At 42.3% G+C, this 27,305-nt stretch overlaps 1 protein-coding gene across 1 annotated transcript in view; it reads left to right on the top strand.

The window, feature by feature from the left end:
- The first annotated feature begins 2,802 nt into the window (after window positions 1-2,802).
- The window catches only part of sgk1 (serum/glucocorticoid regulated kinase 1), a 40,086-nt gene continuing 15,583 nt past the window's right edge, over window positions 2,803-27,305 (top strand). Inside the window, exons 1-4 of the mRNA XM_069684699.1 lie at window positions 2,803-2,881; window positions 3,283-3,451; window positions 8,452-8,691; window positions 25,794-26,009. Of these exons, the coding sequence (XP_069540800.1) occupies window positions 3,335-3,451; window positions 8,452-8,691; window positions 25,794-26,009 (573 nt within the window). The 5' untranslated portion in view covers window positions 2,803-2,881; window positions 3,283-3,334. The remainder of the gene's footprint in view (window positions 2,882-3,282; window positions 3,452-8,451; window positions 8,692-25,793; window positions 26,010-27,305) is intronic.

Here is a 27,305-nt window from a genome sequence, read left to right as displayed (position 1 = left end):
TAGCTTTCTTCCGATGCTAAATTGCAGGCCTCCCTCTGTTTTCATGCAGCTGGGTGCAAAGCTGATTTCCCAGCAATCATTGTTCCGTGTCATTACCGCTGAGTCACCGTTGATTGGGCCTCTGACTGATCCTGATTACAGGGAATACTGCACAGTCATTGTTTCCCCCCGCAAGGAGCACTACATCCGTCTCAATAAAGAGCAGAGGCAAAGTGACTCGCTTGCTGTGTAATAAGAGTTTAATTTCCGCTGAACGCTCAGCACATATGCAGCGCAGTATTATTAAGAAATACCTTTTAATTTACCCGGAGAGTGGAGGTGGTGTTTGTTCTCATTGATTTATCAGGTTCTTAGGCTGCACTTTCTAATTGGTTCTGTCTTGTTCAATGCAGTAACAAGCAATTTAATTGTACCGTTGTATTAAATAAAACACCCCAGAAAAGTGATTACTTCTAATTTCTTTTATGTTTATCAGAAAAGTTCTGCATTTACATTCATTTCTGCCAAGTTAGTACAAATCAGATGTTAAGTGAGTTAAGTGAAACTGGAGTACATACTTTTCACCATACATCTTTTATAGCAAGACTTGAATGAAAGGAAGCAGTAGTAGTCCTACCTTATCCTACGTATTACCATGTTTTTACCCTCTTTGGTTATGTAAAAATCAACAGTTCAACACTTTCAGCTTCTTTGCTAAAAGCTAAATGTTCCATTAAACACCAGTCTCGTGTCCTTATGCTAAATATAAAGCTAGTTAGGGGCGGCTGTGGCTCAGTGGTAGAGTCGGTCGTCTTTCAATCGGAAGGTCGGACGTTCAGTCCCCAGCTCCCTCAGGCTACATGTCGAAGTGTCCTTGGGCAAGACACTGTGGGTATGAATGTGATAACTGATTGACAGTTGGGCACTTTATGTAGCAGCCTCTGCCATCAGAGTGTGTTTGTGAATGGGTGAATGTGATATGCAGTGTAAAAAGCAGCTTTGAGTGGTCGTAAAGACTAGACAAGCGCCATTTAGAGCCAGGAGATGGTTGGTTAGCTTAACTAAGCTAGCAAGACTGCTAGCAAGGAGAAAGAGCTAGATAGCTACTAGGCCCTGTCAAGAAAGATTTTCTAACCTGTTTAACTATATTGTGTTGTTTTTACACTTTGGTTTTCATACATATTAAAGTCAGAATATGTAACTTTGGTTGAACAGCAGCCACTGAGGCTACGAATGAAATTTTGGACGACATCAGACACTTAGCAATTTTTAGCATTTAGCTAAAATACTAAGCATTGTTTTGTGAGGATTGGTCAGTTAGCTGACTGTATTGCCGTAATTACACCTGTTGAACATATTTAATACTTTTTATATCTTTATTTTTACCTAAACCTGCTTGGCAATAAACCCTGATTCTGATTCAAGATTTAGCTAAAGTTGTTTAGTTTAATTAGCCAACATATGCTACTTGTCATACCAGACCAAGTAAGGCTATATTACCAAAACAAATTCATTTAATCCCTTCAATGTCTAAGCGGTAAGAAATATGTTGTATGGTAATAGCCTAGCATAGTCATGCTTTAACTAAACACGGTAAAAGATGTTAATGAATCTAAATATGCCGATGTTTTTCGCATTTCTTGAACAAGTTATCGTTAGCGGTTGACAACCCTTTGGATGAAAGGCAAAAAACACTTACAGGTTTTCTGTCCAGGTATAAACTTATCTCACTGATGTTGAACAAGAACTCATCAGAGACTTTCTTGTGAAAGAAAAAAGGCAAGACAAACAAAGCCTGAGATCTGGCCTCAATTATAATTCAGGTCACACTTTGACATTTGCTGCTATACAAGCCTCAGGCCATTGGAGTTTGTTAGCTACAGCTGGCAAAGGTCAAGTTTATACTTATATCCTCATCGGTAGCGAAAACAAGTCTGTAAACAAGAGCTTTTAATTGATACATGATGGACGTTAAACAAGAAAAACCTGCACCAATAACTATATAGTGGTTTTAACTTGATATTTAACTCATTAGCATTATTTCAAGCTAGTGTAGCCTGGTTCCAACTTGTAACGTGATATAATTAGACATGTGGAGTGCATGGATTCATAAGGGGATCATGATTCAGCTTTATAGTTCATGGGTGTCACATCAGGAAATTAACCGAGGTACAGAGGCAAGGGCACACACAGATATGATGAGATGTGTGTGTGTGTGTTTTCGTGTGTGTATCAAACCCAGCTGGACCAAAGCTGTCAGGAAAGATAGTACGCTACATTAAACCCCTTACACGCTCACTCTGGTGGAGATATTTTTGGGCGTCCCCGTCCTCTTCCGTCCGCAGTGGGTCAGTTCAAGGGACGAGAAGAGAGAGAAGAGGTGGATAGAGATAGAAGAAAGGAGGCTCCATCGGCGACTGCAGCAGAAACATGAACGAGAAAAGGGGGAGGGCAGAGTGGTGATGAGGGACAGTGAGGGAGAGAGAGAGAGAGAGAGGAAGAGGAGGAGGGGAGGCGGCATCTGCTCACTGCAGAGCCTTTCATTGATAAAGTAGCGTTGGAGGACTGCAGCTGGACACATCACACACATCCTGCTCGCACACACACACGCACACTTCCTGGGTGTTTGTTTACAGGCTGACACCGCATGGGCATCAGTGCATTCACACTGAGGACACACACACTCTTGCTGAACATCATCGCAGCCTCTCTCTCTCTCTCTCTCCTCTTGCGGGTATATAGTTGTGTGGCAGCAGAGAAGAGACACCTGTAACTGAGGAGCGGGACTCGGAGCATCTCATCTGATCTGGGAGCAGTTTTTTCAGGAGGAGGCGTCAGATTTTAAAGAGGCTGTTAAGGCTGCAGCTGGATCAGCGGAACCAGACGACACAGCAGCACACAGGTACAAAAACACACACACACACACACTTTGTTGTTGTTTGATATGTAGAGATGGATAAACTTCACACACTCATCAGACAGTTTGTAAGATGCTCTCTGGCTGTAAACAAAGCTGTTGCCTCCTCGCAGCAACAGGAGCTGGTACCCTCCTCCTCCTCCTCCTCTTCTTTTTTGTGTGCATCCTTCTATCTTCCTTCCTTCCCTCCTTCCTTTACCTCTATCTCCATCCTCTCACATTTTTGTCCATCTGCCTCCTCCACCTCCTCCTTGCATCCTCCTTTTTTCACCTCCTCTCTCTCCCTCTCTCTCATTTGTTGTCCCGCGCTCGTCTCAGCTAAAGCCACCGCTTTCTTCCCCATGCCTCAGACAACTCTCCCCTATCTCTCTCTCTCCCTCTATTAGTCTGTCCGTCATCCTGGGATCTACGGAGGCAAGCGGCGTGCCGGTGTCGGCCATGAAGCTGGTGAACGGGGGAGGAGGAGGTGGAGGTGGTGGGGGAGGTGGAGGAGGTGGAGAGAAGACTGCCTTTTCCTTTAAGAAGTGCTCAGCTTTCCAGTTTGTGAAGAGGAAGGTGAGTTTGGGATGACACACACACACACACACACACACACACACACACACACACACACACACGTGGGTATGGATGTATGTGCCTACACACACACACCTACACGAGCAGAGTGAGAGATGTGCATGGCCGAGCGAGGAGGTGTCACAGCAGGAGTGTACCCTCTTGTGTGTGTCGGTGTGCGCGTGCCAGAGATGATGTCATTGTGAGAGCGAAGCTGCGTTAATCAGGCGAAAGATCTGTGGCCTGTGCATCTGTGTTTACATTGTTTGTGCAGGCATGTGTGTGCGCTCCACAACACTGTTGCTTCACAGGACCCACAAGTGTCTGCCGCTGTGTGTAGAAATGATGACATCACAGAGCCAGCAGGGTCCTTTAGTTTAGATCTACTCAGCATTTCCTGCTTTCTGCTGCAGTGCTGTAACAAGGCTGTGTGATGTTAATGGTCTGCTTTAAATGGTTTCTTTGGTGGGTTTGTTTGTGTCATGAGTGTGTGTGCTGACTTTTTCAAAATAAAAGCACAATCTAGTGACAATTCAGTGATTTAATGGACAACCAAACTGCTCTGTGGCGTTCCAATTTGGCTCATTTTGAAAAGGTTTACAAGTTGTAACTAACGGCTTCATAAATCATTTGTTGTTAAAAATAAAAGCTTTGTCTCATTAGCTTTTGCTGCAGACATTAATGCCTACAATTCCAACCAATTACAGCCTAATCTGAACATTAGCATTATACAATATTATGACATCATGTTGACAAAGTGAGAAACCCCTCAACCTCTTATTAATGAATGACTCATTTTTAAACACCATTCAAAGCTGCAGAGTTAAACTTTTGTAAGTCAATAATAAAGGGTCGACTGTTTAAAAGGCCTCATGATGAGAGAAAGAGCTCAGAGAAGATAGTGGGTTTTCTTGGGGATGATATGAAGCAGTGATTCTTCACAATCAGGCACTTAAAAGTTGTCTTTCAGTTGAACTTTTACAGCAAAATAAAGCCTTAAAAAGTTGTAAATTAACATGAGTAAGACAACTTGCTTACCCTTTACAAAACAGGCTTTAAATGACAGTAGTAGAGTGTACGGTGCTTAAAATATATGCAAGTGCAAGGAACGTAAAATACATCCATCTGCAGCAAATTAATCTCCATTATTTTTCAGAATTGATTAATCATCTCGTCATCAGTGATTAATTTTTAGGGTGCCAAAAAAGTGAGAGGATCTGATGTTTCAAAGGGAAACGTTGCCTTGTGTTTTTGTAGTTCTCTAAAGAATGATTGAATTGAAATAATGAAATAATTGTGAACAATAAATCAATAAAAACAACGGTTAGTTCCAGTCATAAAAAGATGTAAACAAGCTAATAACACGAAGCAAAGAAAGTATTAAAAGGTGCATTTTAGTCATGCACTGGCAAACCTTATGCTTAAAGATTGTATATAAAAGTAAATAGTAAATAAAGTAAATAAAAACATTAAAGCTGCTGTGAGGAACTTTCTGTTTGTGTTGATTTTGGCGCCCCCAGTGGTCAAAACTGTACCCCTTATCTCTTTGCTGTTTTTTGTCCTGTACATGCTTAAGTGGTGGTTTTTAACAAAAAGTCTCATCCTGCTTTCTTTAACAGTCCTATGTATCACTCACTGCTGCAATCTGTCCACACCTCCATCAGCATTTGTTTCACTCACTCACAACATGCCGAGCTCGACAAACAGTTCAACTTAGTGCTTCCTGAAAGCTGAATTATTCGCAGCCGATTTACATGAGATCAAAGAAGAACACGGAGTACGATGACTGCGGGGAACGACGGGGAGAGAATGACTAACATCACTTCCAGCTTGTGGAGAGGAGAGGCGGGTTGATGCATTCACTCAGTAATCAGTGTATTGCTTTGGGAATATTGCATATTATTTTTTCTTATTATCCAAACAGTGTTATGTGAAGAAAATCAGATAATAAAATAAGAGTTTATTGCACAGGATATTATTGTTTAGCCTTGGGGAGTGAACATGTTCCCGTAGAATGACAAATTGGAAGCAATCAATGATCACTGAGTTGATAAATGTATCATCTCTTTGTTGCCGGGTAGATTTAGACACTCTTGTTGTCTGGTTGTAGTTTCGGCGTGTGTTCTTGCTCGCAGTCGGTTTGTCCGAAGTGAGTGTTGTCATGTGTAGGTCTCAGATGGTGTGCAGTATGGTGTGTATCACTGATGACTCGGCGTGTTAATATGGGCAGATTGTGTTGTGTTAACACCCACGCACAAACACACACGCACTCCCACAGGCACATTCTGCTGCTGCGATGAGTCTCACATGGGATTTTATTTTAATGTATTCATATTAAACAGTAATAAAGAGCCTTGACATCTATCTATCTATCTATCTATCTGTCTATCTATCTATCTATCTATCTATCTATCTATCTTCTGGATACGTAAACATAGCTTTCCTCCACTCTGCCTAAGAGCAACAGAAGCTTCCAGATAAGCATCAGCACACAGCCCAGGATCAGAATAATGCCCGCTGCTGTTCAGGGTTTATTCGTCTCTCTATTTGTGCCTAAATAAGCCTAATTATATAACAGGGAGGGCACGAGTCCAGGCGGAGCACTTTGTGTCATACAAATGAGTAAGGGTAACGATGGAAGGGAGGATAAAATCAATAGCAGTGTCTGTGTTTGTGTGTTTTTGTCTGCGACTTCAGACATTCAGACAACAATTTTTTCTCCTTTTAACTTTGATTAGACCTGGCATTTGGGCAACCAGGCAAAAAAACCAGGGGTGTTTCCAGAGGGTGCCCTAGGGTGCCATGGCCCACCCCGAAATCTTACCCTAAATACTATGATTGGTTATCTGCCTGGTCAGAGGCAGGACTTAAGTTTTAACCAACTCATTGGGTTGTGTTGCAACAGGCTAAAAGCAGCTTTGGTTGCATTCCAATGTAGCATATTTTTGTTTACTGACCCGTACGGCAAAGCTCTCAGTTTACCTTTGTTCCAACCCTCACCTACGGTCATTAGCTTTGAGTAGTGACCGAAAGAATGAGGTCGCTGAAACAAGCTGACAGAATGATTTTCCTCTGCAGGGTGTCTGGGCTCAGCCTTAGAGATAGGGTAAGGAGACATCTGGAGGGAGCTCGGAGGAGAGCCGCTACTCCTTCGCATCAACAGGAGCCAGTTCAGGTGGTTCGGGCATCTGATTAGGATGCCTCCTGGGCGCCTCCCTTTGGAGGTTTTCTGGGCTCCTCCAACTAGGAGGAGACCCTGGGGTAGACCCAAATCTCGCTGGAGGGATTATATATCCCATCTGGCCTGGGAACGCCTCGGAATTCCCAGGGAGAAGCTGGAAAATGTTGCTAGGGAGAGGGATGATTGGGGTAACTTGCTAAGCCTGCTGCCACCACAACCTGACCCTGGATAAGCAGAAGATAATGGATAGATGGAAAATTTTACCGTGACTTTTAGAGATACATCTTCTTTTTAAGCCCTTAAAGAACCAAGCATGGAAAATATAAATGTTGCCATTTTTCAAAATAAAAAACGTACACAAAGGAATGCTACTATGTACCTTAAAACTAGTAGTTGAAGTAAATATGATAAGTGGGAACAGAAATGGTAATTACATGCACTTCGGACTTGTGTGTGCACGTTTCTTCATGCCCACCCCTGCATTAGGCAGTGCCCCAGTTGGGCCACCCCAGTTAAAAATGCTGGACACACCCCTGCTTGTTTCTGAGATATGCGTTAGGCATGCACAAACCAACCCCTCAGAAAGATGATATAACATTTCGTGTGTTATGGGTGGGAAAATATTCTGTGCTGCTGTGTGCTTTTGTGCCAGAGGTGAATAAGTGTTTAGCTTCGGATGACGCATCTCATCAGTGTCATCTTCAGTGCAACACGTTAAACAAAAGGTATGACAGTTTAATTTGCCAACACATTACTCACTCTGCTTTGAATATGATGACAAATAACAAAGGAAAAAAGTCCTCTAATTGGATGTTAAGTCACTCACAAGCACACTCAATTCATGTTATGTGTAGGTCTTATTATAGGTTTGTGTCAGTGGACGTCTGTGCGGCTCCGTCAGTGGTTGGTTTGTTTGTGCACTGACCTGCTGCAGTGTTTTTCCAAGTTTGTTTTTCTCTCACCCCGACATGCCTTGACATGCTGTCTGGCTTCCCTTCGACTCAGGCATTCAATCTCAGTGTGTGGTTGTGCGTGTGTGTGTGACACATCTGCCTGGACTCTGCCCCTGCAGTGTGTGTTTACTGAATGTCCAACTAACCCAGCAGGATGAGATTTCATACGGATTCTTGAGACAATGTTTCCTTTCTCTCCCACCATGTGTCTCTTTATTTCTGCTTCCCCGGTTTGTGACGGTGCTTTTTTGGAAAGTATTAGTCACTGCAGGACTGGTGTGTGTGTGTGTGCGCAATGTTCTTGAGTGCACCAACCTGCACATGTTGGTGATTTCTCATCATTAAACTCAATCTCACACTAGCTGTTGGTACTGTGTCGCTGCATAACGTGAACATCTGTTTGTAGAAGGGTGTTAATTTGTGTTAATTAGTCATAATAGCTTCATATGGATTGAAGTCCTCTGCAAGTCAAAGAAATAGGATTTAAAGGGTGTCATCAGCACAATGTCATCAGCGTGCGACAGGTGTGTGTGCATGTATGTCGTTCTGCATGTGTTCCCTCTCTGATTCATGTGTTCAAAGTGTGGCAGAGCAGAGAGGCAGAAGTCTGTGCCTCTTTGAAGTGCATCTGTTAGTGTGTGTGTGTCCCACTTAAACTGACATGTAATCGGGGATAACATGAGCAAGTCTTCTTCCTCTGATCAAAGGGGCAGCTGGCAGGGTTGACAGTGTGTGTGTGTGTTTGAGGAACACCTGCGCAACTTCTTGAAACACACGTGAATAAAAAAAGAGGAAACAGTAAAAGTGACACCAACCCTTGTTCTTCGGATGAATTAATTTCTCAAACTGCTTCTGACATGACACAGGTACGAAGATGGATGAGGAACCCCAAGGTGAGCGTGGAGAAGGCCCAGGGGAAAGGCCTCCTCTACCCCTGTCCGAAGTGTCCGCTGAACGACGACTTGTGGTACACACACTTCCCCTCGCCGTACGGCTGCTGCCACTACAGCGGCCTGCAGGGCGGCACGTACTACCACCAGGAGCCGTGCTCGCCGTGCCCCGCCAGCGGACAGACCAGCGGCCATGACAAGAACAAAGGCTGCAAGGTACAATGATAACACAGAGAGTGTGTTTGTGTGTCAGTGGATGTGTCTGTGTGACTAACCCTCGCAACCTTCATCACACACACAGGTGGCGTGTCAAGGTTTGTTTTTGACAGGGGTCAACCAAATAGGGCACTGACGTATGAAGGGGGGGCTTAGAGTACACGTGTATGTGTAATCATGAACAAAAACACACACATGTATCTTACTTTTAATTAAAGGGGGGGTATAATGCTAATTTCAAGTTTCATAATTCACTCTGTGTTACCTGTGGAGTAGCTTAGCATAATTTACAGTTGAAAAAAAACTCACACTGGTGCTCTGTGCAGGCCCTAATACAGCCTCTGCCTGAAACCACTCAGTCAGCTCTGTCCGTTTAAGAAACCCCACCCCTAAAAGCCCACTTTCTTCTGATTGGCCAGCTGCGTCTGCACTTTGTGATGTCACAAAGTGCAGACAGAGCTGAGAGGCCAGGGGATTACTCCAACATACTTTTACCTACAGATTTGAAACTTTACCCACGTTAAGTCTGGACATCCAACATTGTAACATTATATATATGTTTTGAAACAGCATAATGCCAACTCTTTAAATTCTTGTACTTTACACAAGTTACTCAAAGTCCATGTAAAAAAAATCAAAAAAATCTCCAAAAGTACATACAAAAAAAATTTACAATCACAGAATAAAGTACCAACTAAATTTAATCAAAAAAGCAAATGTACGCAAAAAATTATATTGATAAAATTGGGTGAAAATTTCCACTCTACTGTACAAACCTTGAACAAATAAAATGCTTCATTGAAATGTCACAAAAGCGTAAAGCTGCCGCTTGAAACGAAGCCAAAACAGTTGGTTCAAACTAAGGCCTCGCCTCTTACCTGGCAGTTAGCCAATCATATTTTAGTATAATAGGGTAGCAACTAGGGTGGCCAATCAGATTTCAGGAGCTCCCTGCCCTCACCCCTGACACAAACAACTGTATGCAGTGATTATGTTAAATCTACGTTTAAAGAATTAGAGGTTAATACAACTTAAGCCTTCTTTTAATAGCTTGGCTGGTGACAACATTTTATCCACCAATGACATCGCTGTTACAAAATTCAACAGGGCGAGACTGGTATAATAATGGAGCGACCTGTGTTTCCAATGTAATGTACACGTGATATTGTAATATTGTTGAAATACATTTAAAGACAGTAAATGGGAAATCTAAGGTGTAAATGAAGAGTTAATGAGGTCAATGTGCCACACATTTCTCCATCCACTCACCACAAATCTCTCACTCCTACATCAGCTAACAGACACCTTAACAGACCTCCCTCTGTTCACCCAATACTGCATTGAAAAAAAAGTATATCAGGTACTAACAGGGCTCCAGACATTGCTCTGTTTGTCTGCGTTTTAAGCTCTACCACGAGTGTTGTTACGTAACACAAACACTGGGGCGACTGAGGGCGTTTTTCAAAGGACCCGTTGTTGTTGCTCACCAGGGGCGGCTGTTTCTGAAATTAGAGCAGGAGGCATTAAATCAGCAGAGAATATGTATTAAGAATTAAACTAACACAAATAAAAACAAAAAGCAGCGCATGGAAGGAGGTGCGAAGATGAAACTGTCAACAAACGCGACACAAATCCACTCACCGGGTGTCCAGCTTGTCCTTGGTTATGCAACTGCAATCGTATTAGCTATCCCACTCCTATCAATCATCACACCCATCTATTGGTTCTTCCCCCGTGTGTGTGTGTGTGTGTGTGTGTGTGTGTGTGTGTGTGTTTCTCAAGTCCCATGGGTGACAGCCGAGAATGAGTCATCACCGTCCCAGCGAGACAAAGCCACACTGTACTGTGTGTGTGTGTGTTTGCATGTGAGTGTGTGTGTGCACTGCCAAACAATGTTGAAGTGTGTGGGAATATAAAACACCCGCCGTGTTATTGTCCATCACTTCATTCTCTCTCCTGCAGCCCTTTAGTCGTCTACATTTTCTCTCATGGTTTTCTTCCTTCCAGGGTCGTTCTGTCTCACTCCATCTCTCCATCAATTCCACCTCTTGCCCTCACAACAGATAGATCTGTCACTAATGTCTCGCTGGAGATAACCGGTGTGTGCGTGTGGAGAATTAATGGGTGTTTTCAGCGAGGTGGGAGCAGGCTGGGTGGGGGGGTTAAAGAGGAGGGGGCTCTGTGGTGAGTCATTTCACTGCAGTGTGTGTGTGTGCGTGTGTGTGTGAAGGTCTTACAGAGCCAATGTGGAGTTAAACAGGACTGACCTACACGTTTTTATTCCTCTTCAAACATGGTAGCTTTGTCAGAGTCCCTAAGCTTCAAAATATGACTATTCAGGTACCAATCTCAGCTGTGTGGTCAAGCTAGCGATACGGTATGCAATTAGGATTGGACTTTCTAAATAAAGCAGTCAAGTTGGTGATAATAAATAAGCAACATCTGGTTAGATTTGATTACAACTTTCACGACTTTCCGACGTGCAACAATCCTTAGCACAGGGTTAACGCTGCGAGATGGTCGCACCTTGGGTTGGTTTTGACATCAAAATTAATTCGGTAAAATTCTGTGTTCAAGACTCAATTTTAATTCCTTTTTTCCTACATACCAGTGCGACCAATTATGGTATTTCACCCAGACAATGATGCTATGATCTAGCTAAAGCTTCGTCACAGACATGCGCCGTCATGATCGCCAGTGCAGCCGCCACACCCCAGCAATCAACGTTACCGTAGGCTGAGATCAACGACCACAGCGGTAGTTAGCAGGATTGCAAATGGACATGGCGAAAACAGATTTTTTGTGTGTTTTGAATTCGTTTCAAATTAAAATAAATAGTGTTAAAATAAGTTGTATACACATTTTTTTATTACTAATTATCTATAGAAAACCTTTCCTCTCTTTGGAATACCCCCAAAAACATACTGCATCTTATATTCCAGATATTATGGTAGGTTTACAAAAAGATCATAGTTTGAGGTGAAATAAGTAACATCCATTCATTACATAATGAAAGAAAGCTAACTAACTGACCGATCCAATTTGACGTAGCTTAAGTTAGAACTACTGTCAGGAACTTTCATTCTGTGTCGATGAGGACAAGGCAACGTCTAATCTCTTTGCTCATCCTGTACTATACATGGGGGTAACAAAATGTTATCATACCTCCCTTTAACTGCTTAACTTTCCGCTCACTGCCGGGGAAAATGTAAACAAAAGCCATCAGCAAAATGCTGTTATCGCTTCGATGAAAACCAACCAGGTGGTGGCGGTGAATGGTGTCAAAACTTTCTGAATAATTCTTCCTGATGGTCTGGTTGGCTTCTGTAGCTGATACAGAGGAATCAGTATGAAATAAATTTGTTATATGACCAGTTAAAAACTCCTCACAGTATCCTAAGTAACTTGAAGTCATACTTTTTTTCCCCACAGGATTCAAAAGTGGTTAAAAAAAAAATCACCCCATCCACCACCCTAAACAGACTTTCGTGCTCTTCATACTACCTCCCCTGACCTTCACAACAAATCAAGACATTACGCTGCCATATTTACATCTCTGGAGTTAGAAGGTGCTGGACGTACAGTAGCTGTTCTTAGCTCCTCTGTGGTTTTTGATCCAAGGCTTGATAAATGATCAACTTCAATCTGCAAACAAACTCAGTGAGATGCATATTCTTCAGATGAAGCAGCATACACTCTTCATGTGTGGCATTGCAGAACACTACACAGACATCATGTTCTGTACTGTCCTCACACACTGTACGATACCTCCGCACACTCTGTCCAAACACTGATCATGTAACAGCTCCGGCCCTTAAAGTTTGTCTGCCAAACTCTTCACCAAAAACCGAGCAGCAGCAGCAACAGAAACACACCTCCCCTCGCGCGCCAAACCCACCGCTCGGCTCTCCAGCGGGCCACCCACGGCCTGCCTCAAATGCAAATGTGTCAGCCCATCAAAGTGAAGCGTGTCTCGCGCTGTCTAACGAGTATCTCAGACTCTGACTTAAGAACGTAGGGGTGATGACGCCGAGAGGCTGCTGTCACATGAGGAGGAGGAGGAGGAGATGAATAAGACGGCAGACGTTGACAGACAGTGTCAGCTTACGCTTAAATGATGAATGAGACAGAAGAGAAAGCTCCGGGGACGTTCGTCATGGTCTGATACGATGATGTAAATCTAGAAGGATATTACTTTGCCTTAAGAGTCCTGTTTTGTTTCATACTGAATGTTATTGTGCTGCTTTCTGTAGCGCTTCTGCTCAATTGTGAGCAGAATTGTTCTGCTTTGCTGCAGCAGTTTGTTTCTGGAGGCGCTGCATCTGAGCTGAAATTAAAGTTTAGAGGCAACAAATACATAAATGATGAACTTTCTGATGTTTGAATTAACATCAGGACATTTCCCTGCATTGTTTTATCTCCAAAATACTTCCTGCAACCTCTGACGTCTCCTCCTCCTTGTTAAAAATCCATCGCAGCACCTTTAACTCTCACCATTTAAAGTGTTGTTAGCTTAGCCTTGACCCTTTGCATAGCCTTCTCCCTGCAGCTACATTCATCACAGCCAAAGTTAAAAATAGACCAACATTATTGTGCTGATCTTATTATATTATGAAATCAGTGCACTGAATGTATGACCCCTGCATATTGCCTCTATTGGGCGATGACTGCAAATAAAACAAGGGCAGAGAGGAGGGGAGGTTAACTGTAAGTAGGAGAGAAGACGTCATGGTAATGGGGGTGTTTGGAAGAAATTAGGATTAAAAAGTGGACAAAGGGTGAATCATAACGGCTGGAGAGGAGACATAAAAGCAAAAAGACATAAAGAGGGTAAACAGCAGTGATCTATAGAGAGAGAGACGAGGAGAGCTGAGAGGACAGTTTTATTAGAAGATAGAGGATGAGGTCAGAGCTTTTGCCCCAACGTCTGAGCATGAGCAGAAATCAAAAGCGTATAAATCCTCCTGATAAGGACGTCCTGTACTGTCCCATGTACACACCAACACACTGTCAGATGCACACAGACACACACAAAGCTATTGCAAACGCAGTACTTTCCTCTAATCTCTTTCATCAAGCCGTACTGTTCTTGATGAAGACTTCATGAAAAGAGGAAAGGACATTAACTTCTGCTGTCGGCAGGATGTCCCGGCACGTTATCTCAACTTGCATACAGTTTCACTGTTTTTCTACAAGGCCCACAGTCTTAATGTTTTGTATATACAGTGAAATACAACCTGGAAAGTAACACAATGTAAAGGCTGAAGGTTTATTTTACAGCCCATATACCCTCATACCCCAGACTTACACCATAATAAGGGATCTTTTCCCTACATTTTCCCTGCTCTGACCTGATGACAAAGAACTATCGCTAAAATACAATGCATGTAAGAAACACAATATATGTCTGTACTTACGAAATACACCACTATAACTTTTTGAACTACAGTTCCCATTATTTGTGGTCTTAAGGTTATGTAAACAGGAAGTATAATGCTGCCATGAAGTAACCCCTCTTTCAGGTACTCCTCAGATAGTTCCTTTCCCGAGTTAGGACATCGTTCTTTCAACTTTGATGGCTTACCAAGCTTTAAGTCGTAACGTAGAAACACCAATGATGCAACAAAGAAGACGTATTTTATTGTACTGCATCTGACTAATGAAGGTCACTCTTCATGGACAGCAACAAACGGTTATAAACTCCAACCTTACAGCTAATAGTGGGTAAAAATCGATACGCATTCCTAAATGATGACAGTTTCCAGTGTTGGGTAACATTACTTTTAAAAGCAGTAAATCGTAACACATGTCGGTTATATTGTCAGGACGGCGTGTAGCCTACTGTACGTCTACCTTTGAATGTATTGACTCTACCGTCATTGCATAGCCTCGTTTACGGCCCATAATGTGTAACTCTGCCGCCTAATAACAGGAATGACAGACACAGTATAACCTTTACAGCTCTTTATCATGCTAACAAACTGACAGGCATACAGTGTTAGGCACAGCTGTCTCAATGAAAACAATACAGCACAGGATCTTAGTCCCACCAGTGTTGTGGAGCTGTGTTAAGCTGCAGATGCTACTTTAGAAGTCGAGCTCTTCACTGATGACAAGTATTTATCCTCCAGACACAACTTCACCGTGATGTTGCTCTTGTCCCTTTAGCCAAAAAATTCAAAATAATGGGAATATTTTCACTAAGTAAACGCTGTTCATCTCGCTAGTTGAATTAGCTAGCTACGCATGCGCACTGACACAACTGAAGGTTTACCTTCTGCTGGTACACAGCTACCTGCCAAGAAGTAGGAGAGAAACAGAAACAGTGCTTTGAGGATTTTCTTTTTTTGGCGACAAAGAGAAAAGTGAAATATGCAATTTATTTTTCCAGTAACGGATGAACACATGAATGCAGGATAAATGAGTTAGCTAGGTGGGCCTCATTTTTAGCCATTATTTCTTTACTTTTTTTATCTGCACCATTTGAAGTACGTCGTATCATATTTAAGCACTTCCTGTTTGCAATGTAACCATTCAATTACGGACCAACAGGTAAATTTGAAACTGAAGGAACCTTAAAATTACTTCTTGGACCTGTGACTCTGAGAAGAAGTACAAATTTGGTTCCAATTTCCCTAAGGCCTGTTCTGGGTATGGATCAGGTGTTATCACCTTTACCCAGAAAGGCTCGACTCTTTCTGGTCCTATTTGTGTTAACTGTCCAAAACTCATTCATGCAGGATAAAGACAGGGAGAGAGGGCAGGAGGGACGAGTAAGGCAGGAAGTGAAGCAGAGACAGGGGAGAAGGGGGGAGATGAGAGAAACCAACCGTGTCCTACGGGAACAGCGATTCTTATCTACTCCCATGCAGCCTGTGAGACGTTGGTGACTATTGATTAGATCTCAGCTGTAAGTGGGGGAACAAAGTAGAGGGCGAAAAACTGCATATGAATTTCTAGTCATTTTCTTGGAAGCAGGAGAAGCCTTATCTCATTTGTCAGTGACGTAATTTCACACAGTATCTTTGTCCTCAACGTTATAAACGCTTGGCTCCAATCATCTGTGGGTCACTGGGGTTTGAAAACATGTTTCTCGTGTGTAAGTCAGCTGTGAAGTGTCTTTCTCCAGAGAGACAGAACAGAACGAGACGACCTGTGACAAATCCTCCTCACTTGTTCTCCGTCAGCAGTGACAAGGCCCTGCAGGCTGTTAGACGAATGCTAATGCTACGTGTCTGCGTCAGCCAATGATGCAAAGATGGTGGGCTCATTCACAGATTCTGTCAAGTATGACTGTGAATCGATCAGAATTACAAGGGGGTTTCATCAGATAACAAGCCAGGGGGACTTTATAAGTAGAATACTCACATCTTCGGGCAATGTATCGCCTGTTTACATCATCGTCTTTGCTCTTCGCAATGTCAGAATACGTAGCAGCTGGACCTTGAGCGCCAGACTTTGGCTCTTGACGTAGGCTTATCTCAGAGTTAGTTGTCCATTCTGAGAAGCAGGCAGTTCACAGCTTAATGGAGCTAATGGTTAATGACTTGGGTGTCACATTTTAAGATAACACCACTTGACTTGTGACCTTTCACTGGCACTTCGCTGACATTTTTGCAGTGATGACACAAACTTTGGACTCCAGGCCATCTCCCGAGCAGCTGTTTTAGTTTAACCTGTGTCAACTGGATGGACAATCTTGATCCACCTCTAATTTTGTTAAAATTTTCAACAACATAGGACAATATTGGAACAAAATCCAAACTGTGGACCACTAAATGGCTCTTCTTTCAGATAACTCTCTATCTAATGACCTGGTGAACTCTTTCGGCCACGCCCCTCTTCACTTCACTCCCTCTTCACTTGCTTGCATTCCAGCCTTAGTTGCATTTGCCATGAACCTCATAACTGTCAAGTGTTTTTTTTAGCACATGTTGGAAATAAGAAGGAATTAATAAGAGCAGCCCACGAGGTCCAATTATATTTGATACAAAGAGTTTCACAGAGAGTTCTGGGAGCCAAAATCCCTTTCCAGGTTGTTGGCTCGTCATGCATACTGTTGCAATACCAGGGAGAAATGCAGCACATTTCAAACTTCTGTTTATGCTCTTTTGATTAGTTCTGCTAATTAACTCAAAACTTTTTTTTTTCTCCTCATTAAATACGAGCATAGTTAAACATTCAGACTTCCAAAACTCTGAATCCCCTGAGTCTTTCAAATTCAGTGCTTGGTAATGAAACTAGTGAGCTGCCAGTTTAGCATTAGCATAAAGCTAGTTTGTATCGTTCCAGCTCATTTTAATACCTGATAACGTCAGCTGATATCTTGTTAAAGGCCTTGACTTTCACTTTATTCTTACAATGATCTTCCTCTCTTAAAATCAAGCCTAACATCTTTACAAACGTGATCTTTTCTTGCCATCACCCAGTGTCCTCCCTGCTGTTAAGACTCATATTTTCCCCTCCTCTGATTTCAACATTTATAAGCAGCATTTAAATGAGGGAACTCTCCCAGGGTTTGGATCGCAGTTCTAAGCTGCCACTGTTTAGCATACACTAAGCAATGGAAAACTGCTAATCCGCTGCTATTCTTTTGTTCCCAAGCCAAGTTCTCTGGCACTGGAAGAATGTGGTTGGAGTAATAAACTTGGAAGTGCTTTCCCTGCACGTTCTCTCCTCTTTGATTACAGTAGACGTATATATACACCCAAGAAATGGCTCAGTGCATTTGTTTCCATTGCTGCTGCAGCATTATACAAGACGGCTCTGCCAAAAAAAAAAAGGAAAATAAAGCAGCAGAGAGAAGGTGCTTCATATCTTGGCTGCGGTTCCCCGGATTTGTTGTGATACGGGTGGATGTGTGAATTCGCTTTGTAGTGTTTTACCTAATCCTCGCAATAACAAGCGGGAGGGGAGCTGTCGAAGGTAACGCAAGGCAGGTTGTTTGTGATACTGAGAGCTATCCTGACTAATCTGCGTCTGGTTTGATACACATCACAAAGGCATCCGACGTACGCACAGAGCGAGATATAAATACGCGTGACTGCATGCCGTTTGGTGAAGTCATTGTGAGGGAGCTTTATTTCGAAAGGTTTTAATCAGTGATTAAGAAATGGGGTTAAATAATGAGGACAGGTGATACAAATCATAACTGTGACATAAGAGATGATGTTTTGTCAGTTATACTTAGGTATTCTAGGTGATGTTAAATTCAATCCAAACACCTTCCTTGGATTAAGTCTGAAGTATCAGGGAGCTCCACCAGCATGAGTTCCCCTCCCTAATGCCCCTCCCTCCTCCCCTTTCTCCCCACTGACCTTGGCCCACTAGTAAAAAAAGGAGCATCCTCTCCTCCCAGTCTCATTGTAAGGGAGTTTGGGTATTATTGTTGTTCTAATCTACCCTGAGAACCCGGCTAATCCCTTCTTCCATCTTGATGTTCCAGAGCTGAAGCCAAAACTGCTTCGCCACAGAGGCTCAGCAGCACCCTGACTAAGCACTGTAACTTTTTTTTTTTTCTCTCTTCTATTCACACACTCAGCTCTGTCGAAACTGCTTTGTAGTGCACTGGGGTTTTGGGGATTATGGCTCACATTGGAAACCTGAGCTCGGAGTTGACCTGATCTGATTCCACATGGACAACATGTGCTTTGTTACTTACTGCAGTTTGTTGTGCTGTTAAAGCCTGAAGCTAGTGGTCTTAGCTGCTGGTATTCAATTCCCAGTGCAGGTCAGCCTAAAGCTGTCAGATGAGCTTTGTAGTGATGAAATCCCTGAGATCACTTAACAAAATCCAATGTTACACAGCAACAAAAAAGGATAAGCTAACATCTATAGTCAGGATGCTAAATGAGTGAAATGAAACCAGAGTTAAGAATGGATCTTTGGCATTAATATGAAGAAATTAGACAAATCTGCTTTAGTTAACGTTAGTTGTTTGAGCGTTTGGTCCACCTGTTTAATCCAGACAGAAATATCTCCAAGGTATTGGTTTGCTGTGAAATTTTGTTACAACACTCATGCTCCCCAGAAGATGAATCCTATGATGACTCTGCTGTAGGGCTGCACAATTAATCGAATATTAAGAATTGATTGACGGCGATATTGACATTTAAAATGCTTGCTCCACCCGTAGAAAACTCTGCTGCATGTCAAATCAAGCGCTCCCTAAATCTACAGCCACTCCCCCAGGGGGCGTTCAAGAGGGCTTTGGCTTCGATTTTGGGGGAGCTGGCACATCATGTCATCAGCGCCTACCTTGCAGCAGCAGTTTAGATTGGAAGAGGAAACGACAGAGATTGGTGTTTCGGTTCAACGAGTGACCATGTTAACCGGTGACTTTCAGCCGAATGTGGTTGTCGTAGTTACAGCAGCTGTTGAAAACGGGAAGAGAATAGGAAGCTGTCCCCGTGAATGCCTCTCATTACGATCTCAACATATACTGATCTGTTACGTCTTTGAAGTGTTGTTTGTGCAAATGTGTCATGTAGGCTGCTAACGCTCAGTCGTGTTTTGAAAGCTGCTTGTTGTTACGCTAAAACAGGAAGAGAGAAAGTTACACGTTTAACCGAAACACCGGTCCCCCTGAAATGGCTCGTCGTCGGTTGTTTGGAGGTATTTCAGGTTTAGGGCAGCTGATGTTAAGCAAGAAAAAAAGGTATAACGTCGCTGCTTGTCCAACATCAAGTCAGACATCCGTTCAGTGCAACACCCCATCCGCCCAGCTACCAAAGATACACTGAAATTACGAATGCAATTTGCGTTGCATTTTGCCTCTAGAAGATGCACTAAATTCATGTAGAAAATCCAATTAAGTCTTTGATGCAAAATGTGTGCATGAGCCTGAAAGATGCTTTAAATGTGAAAGTACCTTAAAGAAAGGGGTCCCTAAGTTATGACATAATCGTGATTAATAATCGTGATCTCAGTACTGATCCAAATAATCCTGATTATCAATTTGGTCATAATCTTGCAGCCCTACTTTGCCGATCCCTGAACTTTTCCACCAGCACCAACAGCATGTTGAAATTTGTGTTTTCAGTAAAAGTCTCCACAACTCTTCATCACCAAGACGACTAATATCTGTATTAGCCTACAAACTTAAAATACAATGGTATTGTTTTTAGCCTCACGCACACCTGTGTACTTGTTGGCTAATGTTCGTGTGATTAGATAGGTCGATAGGCTTTACTCAGACACGTTATACCTGCTTTTAACCTACTGAGCGGTTAGCTTGTTGATGTTAGCACTCAAACCTCCACTTTTCCCTCGTCTCACCGAGCTGCTCTCTTGGCCGTAGACTCTAAATGTGCATGATCATTCACAAACGTCTGTGAAGTTCATATCAAATGTTCTTATGCAAGAGAGAGCTGGCATCCGGTAACTTTTGTCCAATTAGGTCATCCAAACATATTAACCTCAAACATCTGAAGTAAGATGAGCCGTGTCTGTGAATGTATTTTGCAGCGATTTTAAAGTCAGTGATTCAGTTTTAAGCTGAGCAAATTTAGGTCAAACTGTGCTTATGCAATGTGAAATGTTTGGGTTGTTATGAATATCTCACAGAGACTTGAGGTGAGGCTTAATGTCAAGTCAAAGGAGAACAAAACAAATCCCATAATAGCCGTTGCAGTAAGTAAATAGTCTCTGTGCCACATCCGTTCTGTTTTTAGAACTCGAAAGAGACAAAGAGAAATATGCTAGAACATGCTAAGAAAGCCCAGTGAGTGCAGCTATTTCATTTCCAAGAAACCCAACAGGCGCAGAGGATGAACATTAATATTAATACTGTGTAAGGAAGTCAGGGTTCAGAGGCCTCAGTGCTCCTCAGGATTTCAAGATAAAAGGACCTCGGAGGACGACCCTGGAGGATGAGAATGGCTGCAAACAAGCAGCTTAGCATCAACATCTTGAAATCCCAAATTTGCCCTTTTGGTCTGTTTCCCTGTTCAACAACATTACATTACAATGTGGCTTGTTGTCTTATACACGCTCTTAATTTGTAGGGTCCTCTCTTCCTCTCGTTTTCTTGCTCCAAACAATATATAACTTAGGCTTCATGTCCCGCTGTATTGGTGCTGAATCATAGTTCTTTGCCTCTAAACCCATTTGGATCTGACGTTTCCCCTCCCTCGCACTTTTTGCGATTCCAGCAACACAAGCGAGGACAAGAAAGGCAGAAGAAAGACGCGGTGACCTCGGTGTTAATGAGCAAGTCTTATCTCTGACAGAGAATGGGACGGCTTATGTAAGATCTCACTCACTCGTTCTCTCTGTTTATCTTTCAAACATATTTTTCTTTGTGTCGTATCTCTGCTTGCACCTCATTCCCTTCTTCTACTTTAAGATTCCCTCCCGCCCACGCTCTCTCGTCTTCCCCTCATTTCATTACTCTTTGATGCCCAGACATATGTGGGACATAAAGGTAGAGGAAGTCACCGCGGGGAGCTGGTGGAGGACGGGACAAGGCCGAAAGAGGGTTACTTGAGAGAGTGACAGGCAGGCAGAATGGCTATCGCACCACTATAAACACTGTCCTTATCTACTGTGTGTTGCACAGAGGCCTTGGGTAGAGGTATTACTTGGATTGGATGAACAGATGAACAGAAAACACCCAATATAGGAGCGTAAATGAGCAGATTGTTCTGTTTTTGTGAGTCATCGTGAAAATTAATAAGAGACTAACTGACTTTTGGTTTGCTTACACTTCAGTGTCTTTTAATACCCTTTATAGTTCATTGTAATTTCCTTATATCCAATGACTATTAAAAGGGACTGCTGAGCACACAATGTCCTAGACTCTTATCAACCATCAACACATTATTGCCACTAATGACCGAGCACTGGCGTCTATCAGCGCTTACCTTTTTAGACTTTGAGGTCAATGAACGAGGAAATCAGGCTTCAAATTAAACTAGCTCTACTTTAACCCCAGTGTCATGGTTACCTTTACTATAAAACGTCGTTCATAATGTGGTTAATTATAACACCAACTGATGAGGAAAATGAAGGACAATAATACTAATGTGTTGATCCAGTGATGTCATATTTTCCCATAAATCTGGATTATGCTATTTCACACACACATTCACACACTGATGGCAGAGGCTGCTACGTAAAGAGCCCAGCTGTCAATCAGTCATCACATTTACACACTGATTGCTATGCCACCGGGAGCAATTTAGGGGTTCGATGTGTAGACTGAGGGAGCAGGGGATCGAACCGTCAGCCTTCCGACTGAAAGACGACACTGAGCCACAGCCGCCCCTAGTTGTCCAGATCACTGCCAACAGATATCCAGGCCATGGCTTTGTTTTTATTCACAGTTCCACTGGCAACTTAAGAAGCGAGATTGGAGCTGGAGTTGAGAGACAACATCAACAACTGGATTGTTATGTGCAGTCATATGCAGAGATCTCTTGAGAGAGATTGATAAAAAGCTAAATCATAGTTGGACTGTAGCTGCTTTGGATTTAGACCAAAGAGTTTTGCTCTCAGTGAGGACAGTTATGCTACATACAACCACATTCTAACTTAGGTTTTCAAGTCCAGTTGCCTTTTGGATTAAGCTTAGAGTTAACCATGAGCTGGAGAACCTTCACAGATACCAAAGCATGTTTAAACATAACTGGGGTGCGCTGGTTTAGCTCAGTTGGTAGAGCAGTCGCCCCGTGTACAGAGGCCACAATCCTCGACGCACTGATTGCCGCTGGTCCACCGATCATTTGGTTGCATGTCATCCCCCGCTCTCTCCTCCCCACACTTCCTGTCTCTCTTCAGCTGTCCTATATAAGAAAGGCAAAAGCCCCCCTAAAAAAAGATACAAAAACTCAGACCACAATTCAAAAACAAAATGCTTCTGACACCAGAAGTGTTGTCTCTCACCTCCAGATGTACCCTTCATCAGCAGATATGACTTTGTAAGGCTGTTTTTTCTGCTTGAAACTTGAAGCACAAACAGACTTTAGGAAAACTCCTCCAGAAAAACAGACGACGTTTTAAAAATAACAAATAACTCTGACAGTCCAAACAAAAGCTGAATATTATGAGCTTTGTCAAATCAGTACTCACTGTAGGGCTTCTGTATTGCACTCAGTGTATAAAGTTATATACAGAATCTTTCCTAATGTATCATGTATATGTTTGTTGTAGTTGTGTTCTTGCAGTATGAGCCGTGTTGCAGTGGGTATACAGCGAGTGATGTGGTGTTTCTTTACAATATTCATGATAGCAGTGTTTTCAATTGCAGCTTTATCAAACAGTGATGTAATTTATGGCCGGGTCTATTGTATAAGAGTGAAGATTAATTCTTATTAGTGATAACAACACAGTTGTTTTTAATAGATAATGTGTGTATGACACAGTCAAAGGGCAGTTAAAGAGGTTATGAGGAGTATTGGGCTGATGAGGTCTGGATATGGTGCGTCTGATGTTTTTACTTGTTGATTTATGACACTGTGCGGCTGATGTGTGCATCCTGGTCTTATGAGTTCCCCTGTATCCTGAGTTTATGAGGGGGACAGATCTTACAGAGGTCTTATGTAACATAACTAATAGCAGGGCTGATGTTGTCTTAAAGGCTCGGTTCGCAACAAAAACCGAGTCAGAGGGCAAGGTCAGAGGTCAAGAGGAAGGGGAGTCTGGAAATGTTGTGTGTATATGCGTGCTGGCCTGTGTGTGTCTGTTACACTTCCTGTGCACGTAGTTTCTTATTACATGAAGAAATGCATGGTACTTAGTTTGGAACAAGGTTCAGTAGGAGGTTGTATAATGAAGGATAATCTGCATGATACATATGTACAGTTTAGCCTAATAAAAAGCAGTTTATGGGTCTGTTTCTACATAACTATGATGAAATGTTGCCTCAAGAGAAACTCTGTTTTTGACCCACACACAGATACCTACACTCCGTCTTAGGCTCAACTTTGGGTTTATAAATTGTAGTTGGCAGCAAACATTTACTCTCATATGCACTTCATATAGCACACATAAGCATTTATGTGTGTTGGAGCTTAAGGAAAGACATGAATTAGTGTGTTACATGTGAATTATACATTTGTGTAAATCAAAACAAAATAAGCGTAAAACTGAACCTTAAACAAACATATGCTATTTGTGTTGTAATAACTTAAAGTAAAAGTAGATTGTATCGTACTGTGTCGTATCATATCATACTGTATGGTATTGTATCTTACTGTATTGTATTGCGCTGTATCGTATAGTAACATATTGTAATGTATTGTACTGTATGGTACAGTATCGTAAAGTAACGTATTGTAGAGTATTGTACAGTATCTTATTGTCGTGTATTGTACTGTATCGTTAAGTAACATATTGTACTGTATTGTACAGAATGATATCCTATTGTGTTCAACACCTTCAGTAATCGTGTGGATCCATTCTGTCCTTCCAGCACCGAGCTATAACTATGGTCCGGGGAGCAACCATTCACACAGGGGGAAAGTTGGTTTTTTTTTGCCGAGTTGCACGTTTAGACTCTAATGCACACATATACACTCACACACATCTCCTCCTCTTGCCAAATAGTAGTGATGTAAAGGCCAGCAGAGCAGCAGCCGCTGATAGAGGCCTTGATAAGACTCATTTGAAATGGCTGCAGTCGCTGAACCTGTGCGCTCTGTGTGCCAAGGACGCCATTTACCTTACATAACAGCCATTCTGGGTCACTGACACATCCATCTGTGCAAGTTGGTTTCCTCTACAGCTATGTGCACCTTGATCTTAAATTCCACACGTGTCTTATATTCCATACACCTTCTCTCCCCTGTGTGTGTGTGTGCGTGTGTGTGTGTGTGTGTGTGTGTGTGTGTGAAGGGTATTTGTGTTTTATGTCCATGACATGTATTCAGCCTGTGTTGCCAGTCAAACGCTAAGTGACAATTGAGAGGTTTCAATGTCTTCAGGACAGTGTGTCAGTGAACAGCTGACACATGAGATTAAGGCTGAGGTTTACTTACTCACTGCCTCCTGTGCAACGCCAATGTGACCCAAAACCTGATGTTGACTCTGCTGTGGTGGTTTAATTATTAATTTTAATCGCTGACTTCAACTTTTTGAAGAATTAAAATGACCCTTATATAAGTGTGCTCAAGAGCTTGGTTATTAGTTATTGGTTAAGAGCATTGGATTGGTTAATCAGCAACTATGATTGAAATATTTCATGTACCTTTTTAAATAAAGCTTTATTGTAAGCATTACAACACAAGTATTTAGAAGTCCTATCGCATAGGTACTCACCCTCTTTGTCTAGCTGTTCATTTTGAATGGCTATCCCATCGGGAGCAATTTGGGGTTCAATGTCCAAGGACACTTCTACATGTAGACTGAGGGAGCTGGAGATCGAACCACCAACCTTCCAAATGAAAGACGACTGACTCTACCACTGAGCCACAGCTGCCCCTGAAATTCATCCAATCCACTTTCAGCAATAATATGGCGACATATGGAAAAGTTTGAGGGCGATGAATACTATACTGTGAAGGAAAAGACATAATAAGGACTTTGAAACCTATGGAGCCTCCAATATAATCATTTGTAATGTTTATTTATCAGCTTTATGAAAATATAGTCTCAAATGTTATAAAAAAAAGGCTCTTAAATATAATTAAGGTATGACCTTTATCAAGGGAACAGCTGGAAATGTTTTGATGAGGTAATACACATCAGTTATGCAGTGAACGTTACTTTTCTTTACTGTGACAAACCATGAATGCAAAACATCAACTTTGAGGAGCTAAGGAAAAACAGACCTGTTATCAGCTTTGAGGTTTATCTGAAAAATTCAAACTCAGCAAATCTGGAAGAATGTGATTTTTACTCAACAGTGACACAATAATTTCAGATAAGATCCCAATGCATGTATTGTTTTTAAGTAATGGTTATGATGGTGATTTACTTGGTTTGCATGTTAAACCCTGAGTGTGTCACTTAATTCTATCTAAACTCTATCAGTCACTTAGGCTGTAGCTTATGGTTATGTGCTTAAGGGAATGATTACATGTTAGTCCGTTTCAAAGCTGCAGGTAAGCGTGTGACTAGTTTTCACAGAGGCTTACCCGTTTGTTCCATGTTCTCACCTGCAGGTCAGGAAGTGGAGGATGCTGGCTCGCCATCACGGCGACGGTGCGAGCAAGCAGAAAGAAGCAGAGTCAGACGTCCACCTGGGCGGGTGTCAGTCCTGGGGGGTCCACGCCTCGCCCTTCATGGCCAGCCCAGTCATGCTGGAGTGCTCCATCTGCAGCGGGCCCTACATCAGCTACACCCTGGAGGACACCTGGCAGCCACGTCAACGCACACAGGTAAGCTCATTCTGCTGACAGGTCATTACACAAACAGGAAACCCCCAGAGGTTTTATGGACTCTGAATGTCTTTGTAATATTATATAATAGATGTTCATCATGTTCAATTAAAGATTGTTTTTACTTGAATTCTCAGATGGTTAATTATATGATGAACCAACTGGGAGGTGACTTAATGAGATTTAATCTGAGGGGAAAACGTGTCATAGGACTTTAAGTTAAACGTACAGTGAGTATTTTTACTGGTCATGAAAGAGACTCTCTGTCTATTGACAAGATCCACTATTCCACTATCAAATTATTTTAAAGGGTCGATTCCCAACAAAGCGATTAACATCAGTGACTGGTATGTAATCCAGTACAAGATTCCTTGTTTGAGAATATTACACAGGCATGTCCAGGACAGGATCATCAAAAAGATAAGATGTCAACAAAGGTCGCCAGATTAGTCATAAAATGAAAGTTCCTCACAGTTTAAATTAAGTAATCATCAATGGAAACTTTCTCAGCTTCCTGGTTCAAATCCCAGTTTGGACGAAATGGGCCTTCCTGTGTGGAGTATGCATGTTCTCCCGGTGAATGTGCGGGTTCCCTCCGGGTACTCCGGCTTCCTCCCGCAGTCCAAAGACATGCTCGTTAGGTTCATTGGTGACCCTTAAGGTGTGGATGTATCAGCCCTGTGACTGACTTGTGATCAGCCCAGGGTGTAAATTCTTCTGGTACAGTTTAAATGTATCGCTCTATACACATTGTAGCATCTTTAGTTAGGCCAAAGATCTTTTGGCTCCATTCGCTGATGCACACACCTCTTTTATTGCTGACTGCTAATTATTCTTCAACCTAACATGACCCACCTTTGGAGCAATGCTTGTTGTTGTCATGATGTTACTTTAGAGGTTAGAAGGGTTTCGAATGGTTTCTTAAATGTCACAAACCCAAAGCAATACTGCGGCATCCACAGTTGTAAGCATCATTCAGGCAATGTGTAACAACAAGGTAATATTTCTTAAGAGTCCATGTCTTGTTTGTGCTTTGTACCTTTCCTGCATTCCAACCAAACAAAACCAGTCTGAGGTAGTTCTTTTATCACAGTGTAAGAAATCATTGACAGATTAGTGTCTTAAAACACAAAGAGATTCTTGATGGTAATGTCAACTATAACATAAAATATGGTGTAGTTTATAATTCTGTTCTGCTGTTAAATGTTTTACCTTCTGACTCACAGTCGAGTCACCCGAGCCTCTACCTCTCCTTGACCCTTACACACACAAAAAGCAGTCCTCCCTCTCTCCCTC

Source organism: Semicossyphus pulcher, unplaced genomic scaffold (genome assembly GCF_022749685.1).
Source record: "Semicossyphus pulcher isolate SPU_LCO1_2020_fin unplaced genomic scaffold, fSemPul1.0.p SCAF_11, whole genome shotgun sequence".
Classification (NCBI taxonomy): Eukaryota; Metazoa; Chordata; class Actinopteri; order Labriformes; family Labridae; genus Semicossyphus; species Semicossyphus pulcher.
The sequence above is the reverse complement of the archived record's forward strand: the minus strand, read 5'-3'. Positions and strand labels throughout refer to the sequence as shown.